At 38.8% G+C, this 27,576-nt stretch overlaps 1 protein-coding gene across 1 annotated transcript; it reads left to right on the top strand.

The window, feature by feature from the left end:
• The first annotated feature begins 5,018 nt into the window (after positions 1 to 5,018).
• LOC134206960 (uncharacterized) lies at positions 5,019 to 6,380 on the top strand. The gene is given in 1 exon segment (XM_062682702.1): positions 5,019 to 6,380. A coding segment is annotated over 1 exon segment (1,362 nt).
• Positions 6,381 to 27,576: the final 21,196 nt, after the last annotated feature.

Below are 27,576 nucleotides of genomic sequence, written 5' to 3' on the forward strand. Positions count from 1 at the left end.
CAATATACCTGCATAGGTTATTTTGAGACCTTCCACATCAGTGCTATTTTAGAATTGACTCCAAGGAACATATGTTGGGAGAGAGCTGTTTTAGCGTGTGTGATGTTTTCTGGAATGTTGGTGATCTTGTTTACATCGGATTTATGACCACTGATACGTTTTTTAAGCTGGTTGGTGGTCATACCAATATAAACCTGTTCACAATCGTTACACGGGATGCAATACATATATGACGTTGTGTTGGTCATATGGCAGGACGGGATCGTTTACTAGTTTCAGCAAGGATTTGTTGTTTTGAAGTTTCTTCTGGCGAGTTTAACGTTCTTCTAGTCTTTTTTCAGGATGCTGGAAATGGTTGTTGTTAGCATATGGATGTTTAACATGGATCGATAAATTTCTCGAAAAGGATGGATGTGATCTTGGAGTTGAAACTATCTTACACTTACGAGCTTGCTCTCAAGCCTCAAGGCGGATCAACAACTCCCGGTCAATAGCTCAGTAACATGAGACCCCTGAGCTGTGTCGCAGGGCCGGCATGCTACAGGGTAATTCGGAGGGCTACGCCGAACAGCGGGTGTACAAACTGTGGAATTAATTTATTGTTATTTTGTGTAAAATTACTATGGCAGTTTATTTGTAGCTAGTTAGTAGGAATCTAATTTATTGGGCCATTGCACTTTGAAATCTATGTTGGGTGATTTTCTGGTAATCGGTGGTGCTATTGGACGACGTTGGCGAGCGCTCGCAGCAGCAGGTGAGTTGGTGGTCGACGGCGGCTTGGTAGGAAGATGGCGGGTTGGTGACTTGAACGGCTCAGGGCAATGGCGAGGTCGAGGTTGCCTTGAATGGTCGAAATGGCAGCTTGCCACTCGCAAGGACGCTTTTGAGAAAACTTTGGCGTACCCTTCGTTGACGCAATCAACGGACCACGGACGAGACCATATTGGCCATGCCGAGAAGGGTTCTCTCCGGCGGAACTGTGTCAGAAATCCTTGATGGTTAGACCGAGATCCAACGCGGACGTTGACTCGGTCGATCGTGCTGCGTGAGGTCGCTAATCTAGAATGAAATAAACGAACAAAAGGTCCTATGGACCAGAATGGTTTAAAACTCTTCCTCCGTGATTTTCTGGTAGTCCAAGTTACCTGAACGAACTATTAGGGGCCACAAGATGTCGTTCACTTCTATTTAAAATTCACTGAGGCACAACAGAGGCACTCTCACTCTCGGCTTACTTGGACGGGCGCTAATTTCCTAATGACTAGTAATCTGTACCCTAGAGGTATGCAGACCTTTTCCTTTTCCATCGAGTTTTCCCGCCCAACCGTTCATGCTTCCATTATCCTTATCCACTCCTTCCATGTCGATTCCATGTCGACCAACATGTCATTCTCCTCCTTTTATACCACAGTTACCACAGTTGATCATCATCATCCATTCATTCCTATACTTGCCCATTATTTTATTTTACATTTCTCACATTAACAATTTAAGATTTACACAATTTTTACATTATAAAATTTTCCAATTACATTTTTTTACATAAATAACTTTTACATAAACAAGGTTTACATTAACATATTTTGACTATCCCTACTAAATTTAAAACAATTTCTAAAATCAACTCAACAGTTTCAAGACAAGACACACAAATTGAAATAAAATCTATGAAATGTCGACGTTGCATAGAGATGAGGTGTGTACGGTCCAGTTCTGCCGAACGAGCTATCCGTCACGGGGTGTGCTGTCTTATCGCGCGTGCTACTCCGTTCGTTGTGCCACGAGGAAAGAGGCAAAGTCGTGGCCTGCTATTTACTAGTCAGTGTTGGCAACCAAACCGTTATACGATATTTGCATATCTGTCATCAATGCACTCTAACAGTCGATTGTCCAATTCCTAATATATCTTACCCTCACATTCCCCTTCTTCTCTTACTAAAAAAGAGAAAAAAAAACCACTTAGGATTTTCATAAACAAGTAAATAGTTGTCGCATTTTTTCTAATTTTACAATCCAGTATCCGATATCCGTACTCAATTCCTATAATCAAAAACATCCTAATTCAAATTGGAATTCAAATATTTTATATTTTTATATTTTGCAATCTGATACTCAAACCCAATGTATGAACCCGAAAACCCCTTTTTTAACATTTTGAAAATGTCAACTATTTCAGGTTCATGATCCTCCAGCTGTATTCCTATAAATTTTTTTTTTGCAAATGTTCCAGCATTGCAATCCAAAACCAATGGAATTCGATTCGGCAGACCGTATCCAAAACAATTTGATGGCTTTCCAATGGGAAAATCAAAACAATATCGGTAGCTCTTCAAACATACTATGTATTGGCCCTTCAAGCTCAAGCCAATAAGTACGGTACTCTCACACAACACCTGTAAAATTCAAATTTGAATAGTTGTGTTCTGCTGATCTGCATTAACGTTTCTTTGACGCGAAGAATTCGCCCCTCTTCTACCCAGCCTTCACCATCAAAAGCTGCAACAATCCGATACTCTTCCAGAGCACAACCCAAGCAGAAAACCGATGGGAAAACAAATCATTTATTCCGAAAACAAATCATGTTTAATCGAAACCGACAAGAAAAACAAATCATTCAATCTGGCACCTTCGACATTACAAGTGGAAACCGATGATAAAACGAATCATTTGTTTCGGCGCTACTCCAGAATTCTCCATTTTAACTCGTAGGTCAAACCAATGCGAAAACAAATAACTTTATTCGGCGTTCTTCCAGAGCGTCTGCGAAGTCACAAGCCAAAACATTAAATCCAGCGCTCTACCACCGATAAGAAAAACAAATCATTTATGCTGGCGCTCTTCCAGAGCGCCTTCAACTTTTTTAAGTCGAAACCGTTGAGAAACAACACATTTGTCAAACCAGCGTCTTCGACATCAGAAGTCGAAACCGATGTGCATATCATTTAATCCGACGCTCTTCCAGAGCGTCTTCGACACTAAAAGTCCAAACCGATGAGCAAATCATTCATTCCGACGCTTCCCACAGCGTCTTCGACATCACAAGTCGAATCCGATATACAAATCATTCAATCCGACGACTTCCAGAGCGTCTTCGACATCACAAGTCGAAACCGATGTGCAAATCATTTAATCCGACGCTCTTCCAGAGCGTCTTCGACATCACAAGTCGAAACCGATGTGCAAATCATTTAATCCGACGCTCTTCCAGAGCGTCTTCGACATTACAAGTCGAAACCGATGAGCAAATTTATCAATCCGACGCTCTTCCAGAGCGTCTTCGACATCACAAGTCGAAACCGATGTGCAAATCATTTAATCCGACGCTCTTCCAGAGCGTCTTCGACATCACAAGTCGAAACCGATGTGCAAATCATTTAATCCGACGCTCTTCCAGAGCGTCTTCGACATTACAAGTCGAAACCGATGAGCAAATTTATCAATCCGACGCTCTTCCAGAGCGTCTTCGACATCACAAGTCGAATCCGATGCGCAAATCATTTAATCCGACGCTCTTCCAGAGCGTCTTCGACATTACAAGTCGAAACCGATGAGCAAATTTATCAATCTAACGCTCTTCCATAGCGTCTGCGATATTACAAGTTGAAACCGATGAAAAAATGTCCCAATCACGCCCACAAGATACTTACAAAACAATTATTTCCAACCAGGAACAAACTGGCAGGATCGCCAAATGTACGGCCCAGTTCTGCCGAACGAGCTATCCGTCACGGGGTGTGCTGTCTTATCGCGCGTGCTACTCCGTTCGTTGTGCCACGAGGAAAGAGGCAAAGTCGTGGCCTGCTATTTACTAGTCGGTGTTGGCAACCAAACCGTTATACGATATTTGCATATCTGTCATCAATGCACTCTAAAAGTCGATTGTCCAATTCCTAATATATCTTACCCTCACAAGGTGTATGTTGAGGTGATCGGTGCAGATGGATTGGGTGGCGGAGGTGTAGATTGCAGCAGCGGTGGTGAGGTTCGTTGAATGATTGGCGGCGGTGAAAGAGGCAGATTGAATGGTCCATTTTCGATTGATGAGGTATGTTGTGTTGGTTGATGAGAGATGTTTCCATTGATGCGGTTTAACATCCTGTTGATGAGTGATGATGGGCAGTTGTTTTGATGTAGGTGCAGGAAAATGTTATGTTTTTTGGGACGATCCATCAGTGGTGAGTTGTGTCACACGTTGGATGAAGTTTTTTTCGCTAGGTTGAGTTTCATGAACGTCGGATGGAAAGAGTGATAGTTGAGAAGCCGGCCTGAGGAGATGGGTTTGCGTACCATCTCGATTTTTATAGACTGGTCATCTAATCGGATAACCAGTGTATCTAGGAATGGCAATTTGCCATTTGCGTTTTCCATTTCAATGGTGAATTGCAGATGACATGTTTTACTGCAAAAATGAAAATGTCCATTCCTGAAGGTTCCTCTGGGGCACTCTGTGATGTTCCAGAAGTGGCGAATGATGTCAACTTTATTTCACTTTACTGACTTACCAGGCGTTTTTTTAAACCATGAAGAACGAGTTGTCGCATGACACATTTTGCTCTTAAATCAGAAATGTCCCCTCATACAGGTCCTCACTTTACTGCCTTACCAGAACTTTATTTGTGAATACCCATGAAGATAGAGCTGTCGCATGATACGTTTGGTCTAAAGTAGGAAACATTAAAGCGCGATCAGGGTCAACGGTCGTCTCGAGTGGAAGAAATTCGGAGTGTTCTCGGAAGTTTTACATTAAAATTTTAGTTGATAAATCGTTGAAGCTAAGTTATTCGTATTATTGGCACAGAAAGGGCACTCCCTCGCCAATCGTATCTAGTTTGCCAAAGAATTTAGAGATAAAAAGAGAAAATTATAGTTGTTAAATAGTGTAAGAGGCCGCCATTTTGGCAGGCAGTGATAGAGAAAAAGTGTATTAGGGTGATACATTAGGGAATAAGTGCGAAAAATAAAATAAACGAAAATCGACCAAAAAATAGTATAAGATAGTTTTAAGTGAAAGATTAAAAATGAGTGCAAAATCAGCTATTCAAACACGGAAACAGTACAAGGAGACAAGAGAGCTGAATCCGACGAGAACCTACGAATCGGGACAGAACAGACAGATCGGAACAGGTGGGAAAGGAGAAAAAGGAAAAGATAACACCAAGAGAAGATCACAACAAGAAGAATGGACCAGTGACATAGTGTTTCTCGAACCGATTGACACAGAACAACCAACCAAGCGACACCCGGTGTGCATAGGAAAAGCACTCACCAGCTTCGGAATCAAAAACTATGAGAACATCACGGCCGTCGGTAAGTTTCGATTCAAAGTCAAGTTCAAGACAGCCCAGGACGCAAACAAACTGACGCAAACGGAAATGAAAGACCAAAACCTCAGATGCTACATTCCCGTGATCCTGAAACAAACGGTAGGATTACTGAAAGGCATCCCAAAATCGTACTCGGATAAGGAGATATTGGAAAACATGACAGCGAAAGTGGACATAATGAAGGTCGAAAGAATGAAAAACATGGACAAAAATAAGAAGCTGAGGGACACGGAAAACGTAAAAATCACCTTCAAAGGGAAGGAACTTCCAGAAAGCGTAGAAATGTACGGCTGCTACTTCAAAGTAGAACTGTACCTATTCCCGATCAAACAGTGCGCGAACTGTTGGGCATTCGGACACCGAAAAGAGATGTGATGGAGAACCTCGGAATGCCGGGAATGTGGGGAACACCACACAGAAGCAAGCTGTAAACAAAAAGCTTGCATAAACTGCGGTGGGCCACATGACCCCACCGACAGACAGTGTCCCGAAAAGGAAAAGCAGGTGAGAATAAATTGGACAATGCAACAAGAGAAATTGACGTACAGAGAGGCGCGCTCTAAACTAAAGGAGCAAAATCAATTCGAGTTACTGTCGAACGCGGAGGAATTCCCGGAAATCGTCAGCGACCCGAAGAATAAAAATGGACCCAGCTCGCAATACAGGACAATTCAACGAACAACGAAAAGGACACTAAGCCAAAACATACCGACAGCAGCAAGGACGGCGACTTCGTATGCTGACAAAGTGAAGGAAACACCAACTTACCAGTTCACGGACAACCCCTACAAAGTAACGCTTCTGGAGAAAACTATGAGCGAGATTAAACAGTTCTGGAGAAACCTTAATTTAGTGAGAAAGCTGATGAAGCTCCAGTCAGCCATCCACATGGAAGCAGCGGGTCAAGCGGCTTCTGAGCTCAACTACGAAGAACTAGTAATCCGAATAAGCACCACACTGAATCAAATTATAGACGAATTCACGGAAGAATTGGATGGGTACGCAGAGCAAACAGTAAAAGGAACAGAAGAGTCGTCCGAAAACATTGATGGATAAGTTCAAAATCCTACAAACGAATATCCAGTCACTGAGGCCAACTGAAACTAGAGAGGAACTAACGGTATTTTTGAAAAGGGAAGGTATCAAAATAGCGAGTCTCCAGGAAACCTGGATCAAACAACATGAACAATTTAGAATCAAAGGCTACACGATGGTCGAAAAAAGTAGGAAAGAAGGATATGGAGGAGTGGCCATACTGGTAAGACAAGACGTTGCCTATGAAGAAATAACTCTACCCGATTTCAACCCAATAGAAGCGGTAGTGGTGAAAACGAAAAACTTAAAACTAAACTTCACACTAATCTTGAAAATCGTTCCACCGGACCACAAATATCTCAAGGACGAACTGTACCAAATTAAACAAATATTCAATTTTATCGACACAACGGATGGAAACTACATCGTAACAGGAGACTTCAACGCAAGACATCCCTTGTGGGAACACAGCAGCTACAAATGCACCAGAGGAAAAGCTATAGCTGAGGAACTTCTAACTTCTGGACTAGTCATGCTTAACGACGGAACGCCTACAACAATACCCCGGATAAACAGTGACCCCACAGCCATTGATCTATCTTCGAGGGAGCTCGCTGGAATAACACAATGGACAGTAGAAGAAGAAGAGTTTGGAAGCGCTCATCTTTGCATAACAATGGAAATTGAGATGCAAATACCAGTGGTAGTAGGAAAGCGTACAAAAGTCAACGTCAAAAAAGCAATCGATTACCTGAACGAAATACAACCGCAATTTCTGTACGATCCCGAAGAAATGCAAGACATTTTCGAAGAAAGCATCAAAAAAGCAACCTACACTGTAACCAATAAAAAAGCAAACTACCTGAAACGGTGGTGGAATACCGAAGTTCAAGAAGCCTACAATATCAAAAGACAACAACTGAGAACATACAACAAACAAAAATGTCTACAAAGCCAACGGGAATTCCAAAAGGCGCGGGCAATATTCAAAAGAATAGTCAGGAAGGAGAAGAGGAAAAGTGACAGAGAGCTCAAGGAGAAAATCACTGAAGACACTCCAGCCAAGCAGGTCTGGAATATCATCAGAGGACTAGATACAAGCTTGACCGGTAACAGAACTGGAGCAGAAGCACACCCCCCAAAGGAAACAGCGGAAAGATTCGTGGAGGCAAATTACAAATCAATAATAGTGGAGTAGACCGCATCGTGCTTTCGTGCTGTGCGGTTCTTTCTCTCTTTGCGGAAGGAAGTTTTTAATACTACCCGAAGCTATTTTAATTTCAACGGTGCTTCTTAGCGCTATTTGTACCCACTGATCCCGTTACGATCTTTGCAAGGACCCGTGCCTACGTTTTACGTTGGACCCGTTTGCGGAAGTAAAATTCCGACAAGCGGTGGTAATCCTGCAGGGACACCGTTCTGGGAAAAAACCTCTTAGAAGGTCACGTCTCCACGCTCAGCAATGAGTATTAACAAAAACAAGAGGAAGGGGGAGTCTCTGAATTCTCCACTTCCTTCAAAGAAACAAGGTTTCAAGACCGTCCTGCCCAAGCGCGGAAAAATAGAAGGAAGCTGGAGATTTCAGATGTTCCATCTAACTCTAAGATTGAAAATAATTCTTCTCCAATCGAACTGAGCAATCAGTTCGATTTGATTAATGATGATATTGAGCAAATCGAATCTACCTCTAGCCCAGGTGATTCGATTCATGCGAAAAAGCAAAGGATTCCGCCAATTGTGGTATGTGTTGCCGAGTTTTCTGGCTTCCGGAATGAGATTTTGAGTAACCTTCAGGGGATCAAGGTTTCATTTCAGATTGCTAGGAAGGGTGACTGCCGCGTTTTGCCGGGATCCTTTGACGATCGCAAACGTCTTCTTCACTATTTAACTGAGAAGCGCCATAAATTCTTCACATACGACCACAATACTGAGCTATTGTTCAACGTCGTCCTGACGCGTCTCCCCAGTGATCACAAATCACTGGATGAGATTAAAATTGAAATTTCTCAATTACTTGGATTTTCACCAGTCCAAGTAATTAAGATGAAAAAGAAATCTCACTCTGGTACTTCCCAGAGGGGCATTTCTCAAGAATTTTATTTAGTTCATTTTAACAAAAGTGAACTAAATAATATGAAAAAGTTTGGAAAAGGCCTGTATTATGTCTCATGTCCGTGTTACATGGGAACATTTCCGCAGGCCTGGGGAATTTCCAAAACCCTACCCAGTGCCGTAAGTGCCAAAAGTGGGGTCATGGAACCAAACATTGTCACATGGATGCTAAATGCATGATTTGTGGTGGAACCTCTCACGCCAAGGACGCATGTCCTGTGAGAGAAGACTCCAATAAATTTAAGTGCGCAAACTGTGGGGGCAATCACAAATCCAATTTCTGGGAATGCCCTTCACGCAAAAAAGTTTTGAATTCCCGTGCAAAATTGATGACGGGAAATTCCAATCGGATCCCAGATTCGACGGGTAGAAATTTTTCAAACGCTCAAATTTCGAAACCGGTTACCGGTCGAGCAATTCATACCCACCACAATTCACAAACAAATTTTGCCGCTCGTCAACGGGTAGCAAGCACTTCAGTAAATTCCAAGTTTTCCAATGTACCTACGTATGCAAACATCGCTGCTGGTAGACCAAATTTCTCTTCTCAAAATGAGGTTTATACCCATGTCCCAACGGAAAATAACGGTCATGTTGCCGATTCAGGTAGCATGACTGCTTCCGATTTTGATTTTTAACTGAACAATTTGCATCACATGATTGATGCAATGTTCAAAGCAAATACCATTCCTGAAGCTATTCAGGTTGGTATAAAGTACACACAAAAATTGTTATCGGACTCCGTTTCAATGGATCCAAATAATTGTGTGAAAGTTCTAAATTGGAATGCCCGCTCTCTAAAGGGTAAGGAAGATGAATTATTCAACTTCCTTTCAGTTCATAATGTGCATATTGCCATTATAACTGAAACGTATTTAAAACCAGGACTCTCCATTAAAAGAGATCCAAACTATTTTATCTACAGAAATGATCGTCTTGACAGCGCCTGTGGTGGGGTCGCCATTGTCATTAATAGACGTATCAAACATAAATTATTTTCTTCGTTTGAAACCAAAGTTTTTGAAACCTTGGGAGTTTCTGTTGAAACAAATTTTGGACAATTTTCCTTCATTGCAGCCTACTTGCCTTTTCAATGCAATGGGCAGCAAATGAATTTGTTGAAAGCTGATCTTCAAATTCTGACTCGCAACAAATCAAAATTCTTCGTAATTGGTGACTTCAATGCCAAACACCGTTCATGGAATAATGCTCAAAGCAATTCCAATGGTAAAATTTTATTTGAAGATTGTTCTGCGGGATATTATACTATTCAATATCCCAATGGACCAACTTGTTTTTCTTCCAGTCGAAATCCTTCTACAATTGATTTAGTTTTAACGGATTCAAGTCAGCTGTGTGGCCAATTGGTAACTCATGCTGACTTTGACTCTGATCACCTTCCTGTGACGTTTGAAATCTCACAAGAAGCCATTTATAATCCAATCAGCTCTACTTTTAATTATCATAGAGCTGATTGGGATTCTCTCAAAACATATATCGATAGGAATTTTGATGTTGATATTCCTCTCGATACCAAAAGTGATATTGACAATGCGCTCGTATCTTTGACAAATTTAATTGTCGAAGCCAGAGGCATTACAATTCCGAAAATGTGAAGTTAAATTCAACTCCATTATTATTGACGACGATCTTCAGCTACTGATCCGTCTTAAAAATGTGAGAAGAAGGCAATACCAAAGAACTCGTGATCCAGCGTTGAAAGATTGGCGAGATTTGCAAAATGAAATTAAAAAACGTTTCGCTATTCTGAGAAATACCAACTTTGAGAATAATGTCTCGAAGTTGGATCCCAGTTCGAAACCCTTTTGGAAATTAACAAAATTCTTAAAAACCTCAAAAGCCAATTCCAGCGCTTAAAGAGGGAAATAAAATTTTATTAACAAATGGCGAAAAGGCTCAAAAACTTGCTCAGCAGTTCGAGAGTGCCCATAATTTTAGTCTAGGTCTCACTAGTCCAATTGAGGATCAGGTTACATGGAGCTTCGAAGACATTCTCAATCAAGATAATGTTTTTGACCCTTCGTTGGGAACTAATTTGGATAAAGTGAGATCTATTACTAGAAATTTAAAAATATGAAAGCCCCGGGTGATGATGGTATTTTCTACATACTTATCAAAAAACTTCCTGAGGGCTCTTTATCCTGTTTGGTTAATTTATTTAACAAATGTTTTCAATTGGCATACTTTCCAGATAAATGGAAAACGCCAAAGTTGTTCCAATTTTGAAGCCGGACAAAATCCAGCTGAGGCTTCTAGTTATCGCCCAATCAGTTTGCTTTCTTCAATAAGCAAACTGTTTGAAAAGATTATTTTAAATAGAATGATGGTTCATATTAATGACAATTCTATTTTTGCTGATGAGCAATTTGGTTTTCGCCATGGGCATTCAACCACTCATCAATTATTAAGAGTTACGAACTTAATTCGGCTCAACAAATCTGAAGGATATTCGACTGGAGTTGCTCTTCTTGATATAGAGAAAGCATTTGACAGTGTTTGGCATGAAGGTTTGATTGTAAAATTGATGAATTTTAATTTTCCTCTGTACATCATTAAACTGATTCAAAATTATTTATCAGATCGCTCGCTGCAGGTAAACTATCAGAATACTAAATCTGATAGATTACCTGTAAGGGCTGGTGTCCCCCAAGGCAGCATACTGGGGCCCATATTGTATAACATTTTTACTTCTGACTTACCTGATTAACCACCAGGGTGTCCAAAATCTTTGTTTGCAGATGACACGGGCCTCTCAGCCAAAGGGCAGAAGCCTTCGTGTCATTGTAGTAGATTGCAAAAAGTTTGGATATTTTCTCCACTTACTTGCAAAAATGGAAAATTTCCCGAATGCTTCCAAAACTCAGCTTATAATTTTCCCACATAAGCCGAGAGCTTCTTATTTGAAACCTTCTAGCAGACATATTGTCACTATGAATCAGGTTCCCATTAATTGGTCTAGCGAAGCTAAATATTTAGGACTTCTGCTAGATCAAAATTAACTTTTAAAAATCACATTGAAGGCCTTCAAGCCAAATGTAACAAATATATTAAGTGCCTATATCCACTTATAAACAGAAAATCAAAACTTTGTCTTAAGAACAAACTTTTGATTTACAAACAAATTTTAGACCTGCCATGTTGTATGCTGTGCCAATATGGACTAGTTGCTGCAATACCAGAAAGAAGGCACTCCAGAGGATTCGAAATAAAATTTTGAAAATGATTCTGAAGTTGCCTCCGTGGTATAGTACCAATGAACTTCATAGAATTTCTAATATTGAGACATTGCAACAAATGTCCAACAAAATAATTTCCAATTTTAGACAAAAATCGTTGCAATCTTCTATTGCAACGATTAACTCCTTGTACCCTTAGTATGAAATAGGTTAAGATTAGTTTAAGTTAAAAACATTGTAATTCCTACATGGTTCAATTCAACCAGAGTAAAAATTCTAACTGCCAGAGGCAATTGAAATGTATTAATAATAACTAAAAAAATAACTTAACAAATAAGGATGATAGTGTTAAGAAAACACGGAACACCTAGTCTAACAGATGAATGCATGTATTAGATAATTAGCAAATAAAATTAGTTAAAAAAAAAAAAAAAAAAAAAAAAAGAAAAAATAATAATAGTGGAGTTGTACCAACCAGAGACGAGCATCACCCCAAACGACATTGTGAAACCCCTAGCAGTAGAGGAAATACTGCACATAGTGAAAAGCAAGAAAGACCATTCAGCGCCTGGTCTAGACAACATCTCCTATCGCATCTTAAAGGAACTGAAACTGGACATCCAAATAGAGGTAGGAAACCAATTGAACCGGGTTTGGACAACCAAAAACATTCCGGAGAGATGGAGAAGGAACAAAATAGTGCTGATTCAAAAACCAAACAAAGACGTTAATGACATAAACTCTAAGAGGGGCATAGTTTTGATGAACGTCTTTCTAAAAATCATAAACACAGTCATCAAAGACCGTCTATACAGATTTTCGGAAGACAACAACCTGTTTCCGGAACTATCTTTCGGGTTCAGGAAAGACCATTCGGTTATAAGTTGTGTCAACTTTGTGGTCAGCACGGTCAAGGATTTGGACAAAGCCTTTAACCGTGTGTACTGTCAGAAAATGCTGGAAATCTTGTCCAGAAAGGAAATACCCAAGGATACACTAAAATGGATCTACGAATACCTACGTCGAAGGCAAGTCAAAATATTATCTCCGGAGAATACAGTGATGATCACCACCAACACGGGTGACCGCATGGCTGCCCCCTGTCGCCGCTTCTATACAACATCTATACAACGAGTCTACAGAACATAAAGGAGGAAGGAGTAGTGCTGGTCCAATTCGCGGACGATTTCACAATTACTGTAACTGGAGACGGACTGGAGATAGTAGGCAAAGCAAACAGGTTTCTGGAAAAGCTGAATGCGGAACTCAAGAAACTAAACCTGAAGGTAAATCCTACGAAATGCGCGGTCATGAACTTCGGTAGGATAAAAGACACAGATATCACAGATATGAATATATATAAGCTTCTAGGATACACGCTAGACAGAGGTCTGAAACACAGAAAGCACATAGAAGCAGTAACTACAAAAGCCAGCAAAAGCATGAATATGCTAAAGATGATCAGCAATCGCAATAGCCCTGCAGATCCAGAAACACTACTAAAAATCGGAAACGCGCTGATTCGTTCTAAAATCGAATACGAGGCAATCATCTACGGCAACGCGGCAAAAACGAATCGCCAAAAAACAGAAACGATCCAGAACGCATTCATCAGGGTAGCTATGAGATACTTGAGAAGTACTCCAATCAATGTAATGCTGGCAGACTGCGGACAGCTACAGCAGAGTGGAGTGGTTAGCACTCAAAGAGGCATTAAGAACCAAACATTACAGCAATCCCAATCGAAAGTTCATCAATAAAGCCATGGATACAAACAAAAGCAACGGTTCGTTCCTCACTGACCTAGCCTGCGAATACAAAGAGGTATTTCAACAACTATTCACGAATAAAATTAATTTCAATCAGAGTTACAAGAAACTAACTGGCAAAAGGTGGTTGAAACAAATCTCGCTTAACTTTTCAAAAGGACCTAAGTAACATTTTTTTCATGAATTAATTTGAATAGCGCAATCAACAGAAAAATATGAGAGCTTTCGATTGCAGTACTCAAATTAATTCATGAAAAAAATGTTACTTAGGTCCTTTTGAAAAGTTAAGCGAGAAATCTTCCTGGAAACGACGAAAAGAAATCCAACGTTAATCCGGAACAATGGAGAGCAGTAGCTAGAGAAACCATATACACGACGTATGAAAAGTTTAACGACGTATCAAAAGTTTAATCTTGGACGCATCCAAGAACTTAAACAGCACAGCAACTGCAGCAGTAGATGGGACAGACAAGACACACATTTCGGAAAAAATCAACACCAACATCACTATCACCAACGCAGAGCTAAAGGCAATCTTCGATGCTACCAAATTAGTGTCGCAGAAGGGATACCAGAAAGCAGTAATCATAACAGATTCAAAAAGTGCCTGCCATGGTCTCAAAAACAAAGAAAAAAGTAGGACAAATCACGTGGTAAGAAACATACTCCGGCTGATACTTAAGAAGGAAGGAAAAAACATTAAAATACAATGGATGCCCAGTCACGTGGGCATTGAAGGAAACGAGTGGGCAGACAAAACGGCAGTGCAGACTACGAAAAACATCGAGACAACCAACCAATCATTCCAGGAATCTCTCACGATGGGAGATGCCTTAATACTCACAAAAAAGATAATCTGGCAGAACTGGACCAACAGATATCAAGACATATCGAAGACAAAAGGAGTAAAACATTTCGAATTCGTAAAAATACCACTAACCGTGGTGCAAAGGACTAGGACTGACAGCAGAAGAAAAAATCACTTCAAGCAGAATGAGATCAAACCACTGTATGACGAAAGACAGGAAATTCAAATGGAAATGGGAGACTGACAATATGTGTGGACTCTGCAACGAAGTCGAAGACCTGGACCACACTCTTCACCAATGTGTAAAGTGGCTGAACAACAGAGCGATGACACCAGTACTGCACAACTTAAAACCTACTTTCTGGTGTATAAGAGAAAATCCGGCCAATTTTCAATATGAAATTATGAGACAGGATTTCCATTCGAATCGAACTTGTTGGTTGAGAAAAGGTACTAAAATAATAACTGGACTATTTACGCACTTTTTGTACAAAAATAGTATTTTTTATTCGCATTTGTATCAGGTGACCAGCAATTCGTTTTCATGTCTTGTTATGATAAAAAAAAGTCATCGTCGTTAATTATGAATTGAGAGCGAATTATGCAACCTATGTTATGCACCCAAACACATCGTTCTAAAGTGGCGAGGTTACGTTTTCATCTGTCGAATGAGCGACTGTTTTATCTCAAATGCAATAGCTTAATTGACAATCAATCAAGTAATAGCATGAAAGGAAAATAGGAAACGGATTTCCACACAAAAGTTCTTGAAGCGAGAGGTTTGTGGATATGTTCTAAAGAAAATAGTTTATTCATGGAAATAACATTAAATATGTAGAACACCCTCATTCCAGTCCCTCCCATACAAGCTACGTTCATATTTCTTTATATTATCCTATTTTGTATAAATATAACAGTAATATTGATATACAAGCCCATAGTCCAATTTCAATATACAAAACGACCTTCTTTTCCACCCCCTCTCACAACCTAGATACGTCCCATTGTTAAAATAATTATATTGTATACTAGCTTTATGTACCCGGCCTTGCTCGGAATTGCCAGTTTGGTTTTCAGTTTTTTTACAATCAGAAAAAGATAAAACCGATTGGTCAACAGAGTAATTGTGTTAACTTATTGATACTTCATCATTTGATTAAAAGAAGGCTTTTGGAAACATTGACTGATCTTGAAAGAGGGATCGTTGGCTTGAATAGGCTTATTCCGGGCAAACGTCAATTGCTAAAGAAGGAAAAACATTCACCGATGCTTTATCCCGGGCAAACGCCCATTTTTAAAGAAGGGATCACACTCACCATTGCCATATTCCGGGCAAATGCCTACTTTTAAAGAAGCAATCACATCCACCATTCAGAAGAACACATTAATCATTGCTTTTCACTGGGCAAGCCATGATTCCGATGAAGGGTAACAATTATCATTGCTATATCCCCAGCAAATGCATGCTTTCTATGAAAGATTTTTCTGATGCTGTTCATAATTATTCCAAATGCCCTTCATGTCGAATGACCTTAAGCCAAATAGTGTTATGTTAATGGCCTGCTTCATTCAGGGATATGTCATTTTCAGGGAAATGCCATATTCTGGAATATGTGTATCGGTAAGAATCATTTTTGGGAAATATCATTTTCGTTGAAGTCATTTTTGGGGAAATGTTATTACCGGGAAAATGTTATGTTCGAGGATTTGCTATTTTTGAGAAATTCGGGAAATTTGTTTTTGGATCATTGTACTATGTGAAAGAACCTCGAATGAACTAAATAGGAGGGATTTTAAATTAAGCCGTTTTCCAAACAATATCCAACCCCAATAACCTCCCGCATTCCAAAAGATCCTCCCAGCCTCTCTATAATAGTTTTGGGCAGAGAATACGTGTTTACAAATTTGGTTTGAACTGACCCATGCGGTAAAAAGGTATACTAAACTGTTCGTTTAATAAATATACCCTCTCTCTCATTCAGCTACGACACTCCTATCCAGTCTGATATAGTCTTCCTTAAACAGAAAATATGGGTTCCAAATTTGGTGGACATCGGTAAATGGGTTCAAAAGTTATGCTGGATTGATCGATAACTAAACAATACCCTTCTCTCACACCATCCCCCTTTTAAAATGACCTACCCTCATGCACTAAAGTTGTTTCCTTAGGACATACAATATTTGATACAAACTTGGTAGAAATCGGCCAAGGGGTTCAAAAGGTACACTGAGTTGATCAATAACTTAGCGATACACCTCCCCCCACACCCTCACATTTTTTCCATAAAGCATCCCCAAACCCCCTATCGTCATCTCCTAAAGATAAAGAATGTGTGTTCCAAATTTGGTAGAAATCGGCCAAGGGGTTCAAAAGGTACACTGAGTTGATCAATAACTTAGCAATACTCCTCCCCCCACACCCTCCCCTTTTCCAAAGAGCATCCCTAACTCCCCTATTGTCATCTCCTAAAGATAAAGAATGTGTGTTCCAAATTTGGTAGAAATCGGCCAAGGGGTTCAAAAGGTACACTGAGTTGATCAATAACTTAGCGATACCCCTCCCCCCACACCCTTCCCCTTTTTAAATAGCATCCCTAACCCCCCTATCGTCGTCTCCTTAAGATGAAGAATGTGTGTTCCAAATTTGGTTGAAATCGGTCAATGGCTTCAGAAGTTATGCTGGAACATACATACAAACATTGAGTTTTATATATATAGAATAGAATAGAATAGATAGATTATACTATTGAAAATAAAAATTTAGAATAAAAAAAAATCGATGAAAAAATACTCCGGATAATCGAGTTTAAAATTCCGGATAATCGAACCCCGGATAATCGTGTCCTCGGATAATCGAGTCTCCGGATAATCGAGTCCGACCTGTATATTTATATTATTGTATTTTGTACCTTCATATTTTAATGGTTTAACATTTTCATAGCCCACTGCAAAACATCCCAGGAAGGAAAGCTTCACAACCTGCCATGTAACCTTTATGTGGACGATGTCCATAACCTGGATGGAACATAACCTGCTATCTGATACTCATAACATGCTGAATCATAATTGAATTCTTTAGAATTTCCAGCAACTTCTACAAAAAATGTACATCTCGAGTTAACTTCGGCTCCTAGTTGATGTTATATTCTACAAATATACATAAAATTTGATATAATTTCTTTTCATATTGTTATTCATTTCACTACATATTTATATACAACTATCAAAGTAAGAACTTAAATATAACGCGATGCGTATGGTATGTCCAATCCCTGTAGATTCGTGATAATATGTATCATGTTAAAGTGACTACTTGAGCACGATACACCTCGAAGAATCATCTCTGCGGCAAACACAACGCAGTGGGCTTGGCCACTGACGTTTATGTCATACCGCTGGTATGCTGTGAGCCTCAATATTGACAAGAAAAATTATTGGGCGTAATCTAACTCAATTATTTTCCAGGAGGCTTTTTTTGTACTGGCTGCGTTTGTGTTCAATTAGATTGGATTAGAATAACCCAATGCAGCGCCCTGGCCAGCCAGTGCCTCGCTATCGTATTTAAACAGCTGTCCTAATAGTTGGCCATTCCCAGGAACTTTGTTGTTTTTCAGCAAGCTAGCGGTTGGGGTGCTACCAATGGTGGATAGAATATCTCTCCAGAAATCTTCTAGAGAAGCCTGGCTGCTCTTCTGTTGGGAAATCCACTTCCAGCTGCAGCGTGCATTCTTGGAACTAGTCTACCGTCTTGTAGCCACCCAATGTTGAGCCGCGGCGCTCGACTTTGATTCGTGTTGAGGACCGTCGAGAGTTTTGGGCGCAGGCATACTGCAACGAGGTAGTTTTCCGTTTCTTGGTTCGGTGATCTGCATGAGGCCTTCTTGCGGAAGAAGAAAGTGCTTCAGTCTCTCATTCCACAGGAGGCTGCAAAGTTTATGCTGCCGTTGTCGTACGATACGGTATGCAGACTGTCCGGTCCGATCACGGGTCTATACATTACCTTCCTACCTGAGCGTTCATGTCGCCGAAGACGATTTTGACGGTACGCCGTGGGCATCCATTATATATTCCAGCTGTGCATTGAACGCTTCTTTTTCGTCGCCATAAATTGCAAAAATCAGGGATACGGTATACATATGCGTTTCCCATGGAATAGCTGATTTTTCATACAAAAATTAATATGAATATCACACAAAAGTGGACAAATGAAATATCATGGAGTTGATGTACCTGAATGTATACTTCCAGAATACGATTTAAATTTTTGCTATTTGCTACTCGCTGCAGTAGAATACTCAGAAAAATGTCACTTTTCCATGAAAAACGCTTATAGTATGCTTGAAAATGAAGCTATCAACCAACTTATGTAACCAAAAGATGCGCTATCCAAAGACCGTGAAGCGATGCTAAGACAGTTTTTGAAAATATTTTGTATTGATGAAAGTGGAAGCTAAAAACTATTTTTAAATTTCGAAATTTTGTCATAAAACCTATAGGAGACAAAATAAATGTCCATTATGCAAAAATGCTTAGAATTAAATTCTCTACAACTTTGTAGAATAATATGGTCTCCTAATTCAAAAGATTAAGAAAGCACATCACCAAAAAAATTACTCAAAGGGGCCACCCTAATGACAACTTACTCTAGCACTGATGGTTCTCGAATTATCGATTTATGTCGTGAAATTTGACGAATCCGGCCATTGTGACCCTGCGGAATTTCCAATTGAAAACTGCATTCAGATCGCCATAATTGCTTTTCAAATCTCGTGTACGTATGTAGTTTCTCAACCAAACGAAAAAATGCGTACTCCTCTAAATATATTTTTTAATTTTTTTCCCAAAATCAATATTTTTGGACAAGAATTTAGAATGTATAAAAATCTCATTTTGGCAAAAAAGATCACATATGCAGTTTTTCATACGGTCCCATTAAAGCTGACATCACTTCCCTTAGCATGAAGGTGGAATATGTACTCACAGAAAACGAAATGTTGTCCACGATCAAACGCATGTCCTTGCGTTACGTTGTGTGAGAAAGCTCTCGCAAACGGACAACAAAACGGCCAATTAAAATCTAAGAAGCTGTATTTCGAACAGAAACTCAACAAACCAAAGTGAAAGTGACCCTCTGGAAGCTCCGCACACAGATACGTGTGTTTTAATTAAATTCAGTGATTTAATTTGATGTTGATTCGGTTCGTCCCCATTAGGGCGCATTGCCATCGTCTGAGTTGGAAGACGTGGTCAGTGACCATACCGTAAATTGCAACTAAATCGGAAGGGTGAGAGAACACAAGTAGAAAGATTCCAACCCGCTGATAGGGGCCGAAAATTCACTTAACATCTTAAGACCGGATCAAGGAGTGAGTTAAAGACGACGGTTTTAATAAGTTTTCCGAACAAGGGTCAAACAAATTCCTGTGCCGGTCGACCCGGGGTTGGATCATCCCAACGAACGGTTGGGGTAGTTGCTGATATGGTTTCAGTGTTCAATCTTCAATCAACAGCGTCAAGGCGAGTAAGCATGGCCAATTTATATGAACCAGCGGGAAGAATTTACGCTCATCCGGTAAGAATCCTTTGAAATATTAGGATTTTAGAGATTAAGGATAATCATGAGTTCATGACTATCTATTGACAGCGCCCGTTACACAAAATATGTACATTCGTCAATCGTCAAAAAAGGACAACTTTTACTCTTCATATTATAGCTTTTTTATTTTTCGATAAAATCACTCGCGCTTTTGGGAGCCTCTTCGTGATAAATTAAGAGTAGTAAATGCCACTACTGAGCGTGATTGAAAGACTACAACGATTTCTAGGGGTAAAAGAGTGGAAAGTATGCATTTTCCCATAATTTAATCGATTTTCCCCAAATCAATTCATGCTTGTTGAGCACCCACTTAGACTTGACGGATCTGGACGGATCTAGTCCACTGATTATATAGGGGGGTAAATGCAGAGAAAGGATTGTCTTTATTATCCAATCCCTCTCTTCGAAACACTACAGCAAGTTGAATCTATTCGCTCAAGTTTTTGAACTTCGAGCAATTGTTATAAGGCTTACTCACGACAAAATCTGGACCCATCAAAACACGTTATAACTTATGAAATACCAAAAGAAACACCTCATCAACAAGTGAAATAAAAAATATATTATTTATCAGTATTGCAAGTACTTAATGGATAATGGACAATTCCTTGAGATTTTCAAGTTTTTCCAGGGTTTTGTGAGTAATTGTTATCTAAATCGAGCGTATGATCTTAACCTTCCTAACTAATGCCAATCCTAAAAGCTGCAGTGCATTTTAATTCACTGTTGGCTTCTTGAGAAAGGTTCGGTAAAACTCTTCGATTTCAAGTAGAGGTAACTAAAAGTTGAATAAGAAAGAGCATTGTATTCTTTCGAATGGGTTTTAGAAACTCCGCATACTATTTAATTCTCTGAACTCCTATTGTCGCTGCAGCAATGGAACCAGTGAAAATGACTCAGTAGGCGTGAAACAGACTTACTGAGAGAAAAGATGTGTTAAATGTTCCTATTACACAAATTAACACAAATGCTCCTATAAGTTAATTCATTGCAATTTTTTTTTAACTAAATTGAAAATTAACGACCAATAAGTTGTATTGGAATGTAAAAACTGATTTTTTTTAAATCATCCTAGAAGTTATTCTAACAGAAAATAAAGGTTAGTTTGTTCTCTCAAGCCACTGAATTGAAAGCTGGCAAAATGAGTTTAACTAACTAATATTTAATTTATAATGTATTCTAGGTTCGAAGCAAATCAAAAAATCCTTTAAAAATAAGGTTCGTGCTTCACATTCTATTTACGGCGAGCACAACGCCTATGGTTTTCTGAAGCTATCAAGGATTTTGGGAATCCTATGAGATTTCTAGATTTTTGAAACAGGGCTGAGCGTTGATGAACATCATTTGAAATATTTAAGTCGTCCATATATCTGGTAGACCAACAATATACATCAGTTGAATCGAGCAAAAATGGTAAACTTTCTGTCTTATGAGTGTTAAAATAGAAAAGTTTAAAAAAAAAGTTAGCCTTCCCCCTAGTTAGCCAATGCTTTTAAGGTCACTCCTGACGGAATCCAAGTTCCAAAGTGCTCGCGTTTTCGGGGGCACATCACTCGATTCAGAGGCGGCGCACAGCTGTCATTTTTGTTGATTTAGCTTTGCTGCGTCGCAGCATGCGTGAAAAAATAAAAATGACAGTTGTGCGTTGCTTCCGTATCGAGTGGTGTGCCCCCGAAAACGCGAGCACTTTTAATCTTGGATTCCGCCAGGAGTGACCTTAACTATCACACAACTGCCAGCGAAGTTATTCTTCTTCAAAGTGCGAAAAAATTGATTGTGCTTGGAGAAGAAAAAAAGAGCTTTTTTAAATCGTTTAAAATTTCCTAAAACATTTTTTTGCGTACACAATTTATGTAGAAAACAGATAGGGCAAATGACGGCTTCGGTAGCTTTTGTTCTATTATTGTCAGAGGGTTTTTGTTTACCAAATTTTATGAAATTTGGTTACAATATTTTTTGATATGCCAAGAATGTTTAGGCCAAATGTGAGCCTAATTAGTTAACCCCTGTGAGGGTGAGATATATTAGGAATTGGACAATCGACTTGTAGAGTGCATTGATTACAGATATGTAAATATCGTATAACGGTTTGGTTGTCAACACCGACTAGTAACTAGTAGGCCATGACTTTGCCTCTTTCCTCGTGGGACAACGAACGGAGTAGCACGCACGACAAGACAGCACACCCCGTGACGGATAGCTCGTTCGGCAGAACTGGGTCGCACATTTGGCGATCCTACCAGGTTGTTCCTGGTTGGAAATAATTGTTTTGTAAGTATAAAAAGTTGCACGTGACGTGCACTGAGTGAGGAAAACTGAAGTGCACTCGCGGTATCCGCCATTATTTTTTTCTTATGTTGCTGTCATTTTACATGATGATTGAAAATTAAATCAATATTCATTGGAAATTCAACGAATATCCATTTATTTTTAAACAAGCTGTTGAAAAGTACATTGTACTGTAAAATCATGTGGAATAAAATTTAAATTTATGCGTTTTTTGATGCTCTTATTGTGTGCATTAAATTACACTCAATTTTCAATCGGATTCAATTTCAATCAAATTATCAATTCAATCAATTTATTATTACATAATTTCTCATTCACAGGCCATGTAAATTTAATTATTTTTTGCTGTGTGGGTTCGCCATAGAGCTGGGCGAGCTCTTGTTTCAACTTTTGCCGCCACACACCATTCTCTTGCACAACATCAAAGATGGCCCTAAGCACGCGTTGCCGTTATTAGAACCATTAATATTTACAACTGACTTATCTTACCAAACTGACTTAAGTATGTTTTTGTATGGCTAACTTGCTCGAGTTTAGAATAAGTATTGCTTTCAATGTTTAATAGAATGAAAAGTAAAAAATAATTTTATTTTGTTTTTATGTTCATAATGGAGAGAAGTAAGACCAGAGTTCGTGTAGAATAGTAGTAGTTAGAAGCTATTATACTCGATCACAGCACTAATTAACCGATCTTTGCTGCCAAATCTTGTCAAAGTTTTAATCAACGGAATAGAAAAAGCATGTTTGATATGTAAGCCAAAATCTGCTCCGGTACCTCTACAGAACTCAGAAGCATGATAATTCAAGATATGGTACTTTGACGTGAATGGAAGCTTCGGCTTTTTGCAGCTGCTAGCAAAGTCATCAATTGCTTCCTCAAATCCATGCTCGATTTTCAAAGAGCTGTATCTTGCGTACACTTTTGTCAAATCATTCAGAACTTGCTGATTGAAATATTAATTAGAAAATTGTTAATGTTTAAGCAGAGTAATGCCGTAATCCGAACGATCGGGATTCTAGTGACCTCTATGCAATTTGTTGATGCCCGATCTGTACTTGGTTCACCCATAAATTTACTCAACATGGTGCTTCTCGAGCAACTTAAAAATCGTATTAACAATTCCGAACTAGATGTGTAGTGACGGAAATAAGCAAAGGCTCATTTTGTTTCTTTATTAAAGTGTTTTTAAAAGTTCAAAAATTGAATATTTCTTCGTCGTAACCGAAAACCCAAAAGAATATGCACAAAGCTTGTAATTTTTTTTCTTTCTCTTGTGCATTTCTTCTGATGTTTTCCTTGGTTCTCGAGATCTCATTCTATATGCCGAGCTCACTCGTAGCTTTTCCTTACCGCCATCTTTGGAGTCATTACCAGTCCGATGATCCTTTTGCGGGGAAATCTTAGAATATGATAAAGCTCCGTCAATTCAATTGTTACTGAGTTTTTTTCACCGCGTGAAAGTGTCGTTGAAGGATCCTTAGCCTATAGACTAGGAAGCGGAGCTCATTTGCGACGCAATTGAGTATCCGTGGAAAAAGTTTTCACGTGTTTTCTTTAAAAAAATCACGCTTGCGCAGAGTCAGTCGTGCGCATCCATCGAGTTGAACATCATCGGTGCCCCTCGCACCGCCTCACACTGGTTCAGGAGCCCCCAAAACGTGCGTTTTTTAGTTTTCGACCTGAAAACTACATTTTAGAGTCATGATGTCTTCAGAAGAGTTGAAGGATGTTTCTTGGGCGTTCTTTTGATAAGAAAATATCAATGATCTATCCACCTTGAAGGGCGGTATGGAATAAAAAAATTAAGCAGATGTACAAAAGCAGTGGTTGTTCTCTGCAATGTTGTAAAGAATGTGAATTGGAACATCTTTTCTGAAGACACAATATTTGACAAACGGTTTTGTAAGGAATTAGAGCACGTTTTGTATGAATGACCCCCAAAAATCATATTTTGAGCATAACTTTTTTGGAAATGATTTTAGCACTATGGTTTATTCTAGAAAGTTGTGCATAATGACAAAAAACATGTTTGTCTAGAAGACTACTTTGATCTACAGTCACTCTCAAAATTGAGCGTACAGCATGGATTAGATGAATATATTCGAAAATTCCAAAGGAAATTTAATTGTTGGCTCAGTTGTTTTTAATGCATTTCAATATTCATCCCTTCCTTCAATGTATGCGTACATAAAATTGTTGAAATTTTTTCTCTAAAGTTCATTTATTTGAAAATAATCTCAAAATACGCCTATTAGATGTGACAAAATTGAGCGTACAGCTAATGTTTCTCTATAAAATTTCTTATTATAAACACGATTAATGTATTTTAATATTGTTTTTGTTTTGTTTTGTTATAATAATAAATATCCGCTACTTAAACATTCAATGTTTTGAAATTAAACCATGTTTTAATCAAAACGGCGAACAAGTAAGATGTATAAACAATGCTATTTAACAATTCAATGCTGCTGGGCAAAATAGATGCTTCAAGATATGGATTTCACCGGCATCGTGTCTTATTTATGATAGATAATCGAAATCGAGCGAGACATACGATAAATTTGGGAAAATTTAGTCGGTAAATGATGAAACCAGATGTAAACATACAAAGAAAACGACAAATGTTGGGAACGGCATATTTCAAATTAAGTATAACTTTATTTAAAAGTCGATGTTTAGGTGGCTTATAAGCTCAGGACACTCATTAATAATAATATTAATAAAAGAGCAGCACACGGATACATTATAAGATGTCATTTTATATTTGAAGACTCAGTCACCGTAGGAACAAATTTGGTTGAATCATTTAAATTCACCAAAATATCATTAAATAAGCTGCCGAACTCTTAAAAAAGTTTATTTTTACTCGCCGCATGGAAATCATCCAATTGTATCCCTTATGGTAACAGGCCGTGGAGTTCAATCCAAATTTAATTATGAAATTACGATTTTAGGCTATCTTTTCAATATTCAATCAGAAGTACTCTACGGGATTGAAAAGCTGTTTTTATGTTCGGTACCTTAACATGCACCTTGTACTTTTAGAATTTGACTGTGAATGATTGGATTCAATAATATTACTCTTAATGATAGACGTGAGACAATAATCGAGCTTTAAAACAAATTTAAGTTAAAAACATACTTAATTTGAATTATGTCATTCCTAACATTTGCCGTTTTCTCTATATGTTTACATCTGTTTTCATCATTTACCGACTGAATTTTGACAAATTAATCGTATGTCTCGCTCGATTTCGATTATCTATCATATATAAGATATGATGCCGGTGAAACATACAAATTAAAGCATCTATTTTGCCCACAGGCATTGAATTGTTAAATAGCAATGTTCTTACCTCTCACTTGTTCGCCATTTTGACCAAAACATGGTTTAATTTCAAAACATTGAATGTTTAAGTAGCGGATGTTTATTATTATAAATATAACCATGAAAAAACAATATTAAAATACATAAATCGTGTTTATAATAAGAAATTTTATAGAAAAACATTAGCTGTACGCTCAATTTTGTCACATCTAATAGGCGTGTTTTGAGATTATTTTCAAATAAATGAACTTTAGAGAAAAAATTTCAACAATTTTATGTACGCATACATTGAAGGAAGGGATGAATATTGAAATGCATTAAAAACAACCGAGCTAACCATTTTATTTCCTTTGAAATTTTCGAATGTAGTCAACTAAACCATACTGTACGCTCAATTTTGAGAGTGACTGTATCTTGAAACCTGTCAAAGTTATTAAGGAATCTCTAGAAAAAATAGTCAATTTTCACATCAAAACACCGTGAAAAGCGGCAAGAAGCGGCAAGCCAAACAGCCACCACCTGAAAGATTCGGGTTTAAGCTACCGAATGCACAATGTTTTGTTTTGTTCCATCGTGTTCCACTATTGTTTTGAATCAAATTAAAATAGTCCTTAATGTACGTTTTTCAGTACAATTGTTACGTAAACAATGAATTATTGGCAGTGGCTGATTTTCTACCCGCCGCTGCCACATCCAGGCGCTATCGTATATGCGCAAATAACCAGCATGAGTTAACCACCAGAAATTTGTATGGCGAAAGGCATCTAAGGCGTGATTTCTCAAAAGTAGGAACTTTTCACGAAAAACTATTTGGTACCAGTTGTGTAGGAAGGTGTTCGCTACGCCTATCAAATATTTTTTCGATGAAGGTGCTTAATTTTGAGAAATAGAATCTTAGATACCTTTCGCCATATTGATTTCGGAAAGTTAACTCTTAGTGTGCCGCTGTAAGCACGCTCGAAGCAGGCGATTCATTAAAAAGTGGCTAACATGATTAGTTATTTATTGCATGGTTACAATCTCGACAAATGACAGCCGTTTGTCTTAAATGTGGCTGTTTCATCTTGATGGAGATTGTTACTATGCAATAAATAACCAATCATGTTAGCCACTAATTGTTTACATAACAGTTGTACTGAAAAACGTACATTAAGGACTATTTTAAGTTGATTCAAAACAATAGTGGAACACGGCGGAACAAAACAAAACATTGTGCATTCGGTATCTTAAAACCGAATCTTTCAGATGGTGGCTGTTTGGCTTGCCGCCTCTTGCCGCTTTTCATGGTGTGTTGATGTGAAAATTGACTATTTTTTCTAAAGATTCCTTAATAACTTTGACAGGTTTCAAGATAGATCAAAGTAGTCTTCTAGACAAACATGTTTTTGTCATTATGCACAACTTTCTAGAATAAACCATAGTGCTAAAATCATTATCTAAAAGTTATGCCCCAAAATATGATTTTGGGGTCATTCATACAAAACGTGCTCTAATTCCTTACAAAACCGTTTGTCCAATATTGTATCTTCAGAAAAGATATCTCAATTCACATTCTCTAACATTGCAGAGGACAACCACTGGTTTTGTAAATCTGCGTGAATTTTTATTCCATACCGCCCTTCAAGGTGGATAGATCATTGATATTTTCTTATCAAAAGAAAGCCCAAGAAATATCCCTCAACTCTTCTGAAGACATCATGACTCTAAAATGTAGTTTTCAGGTCGAAAACTAAAAAACGCACGTTTTGGGGGCTTCTGAACAAGTGTGCGCCTGTCTCCGTGTCCTGTCCTGTCACGACCATTGACCTGGTTGGGTTCAGTAAGATTCGCGTCACGGTCAGTGATCGCAAACAGGCCAACGAGATTGCCACCTTTGAACTTTGAGCAGTGTGTGAGATCGCGGGGGTGGTGGCGGCGGGAAGTATGACATGCGACGATTTGAAACAAGGTTTCGGTCGTTTCAAAAACGTTTCTTTGCCTCCTGTTGCGATGCTGGATTGCAAACAAATGTATTCGGTGTCGCAGGAGGGAGAGAAGCGGATTTATTCCCCGTCTGACTCTTTTTGCGTTACCTTCTCCAGGTCCGCGCTACCTGACTACGTAGTAATTGGTAAACT

The sequence above is a fragment of the Armigeres subalbatus genome, chromosome 1 (genome assembly GCF_024139115.2).
Source record: "Armigeres subalbatus isolate Guangzhou_Male chromosome 1, GZ_Asu_2, whole genome shotgun sequence".
NCBI classification, from domain to species: domain Eukaryota; kingdom Metazoa; phylum Arthropoda; class Insecta; order Diptera; family Culicidae; genus Armigeres; species Armigeres subalbatus.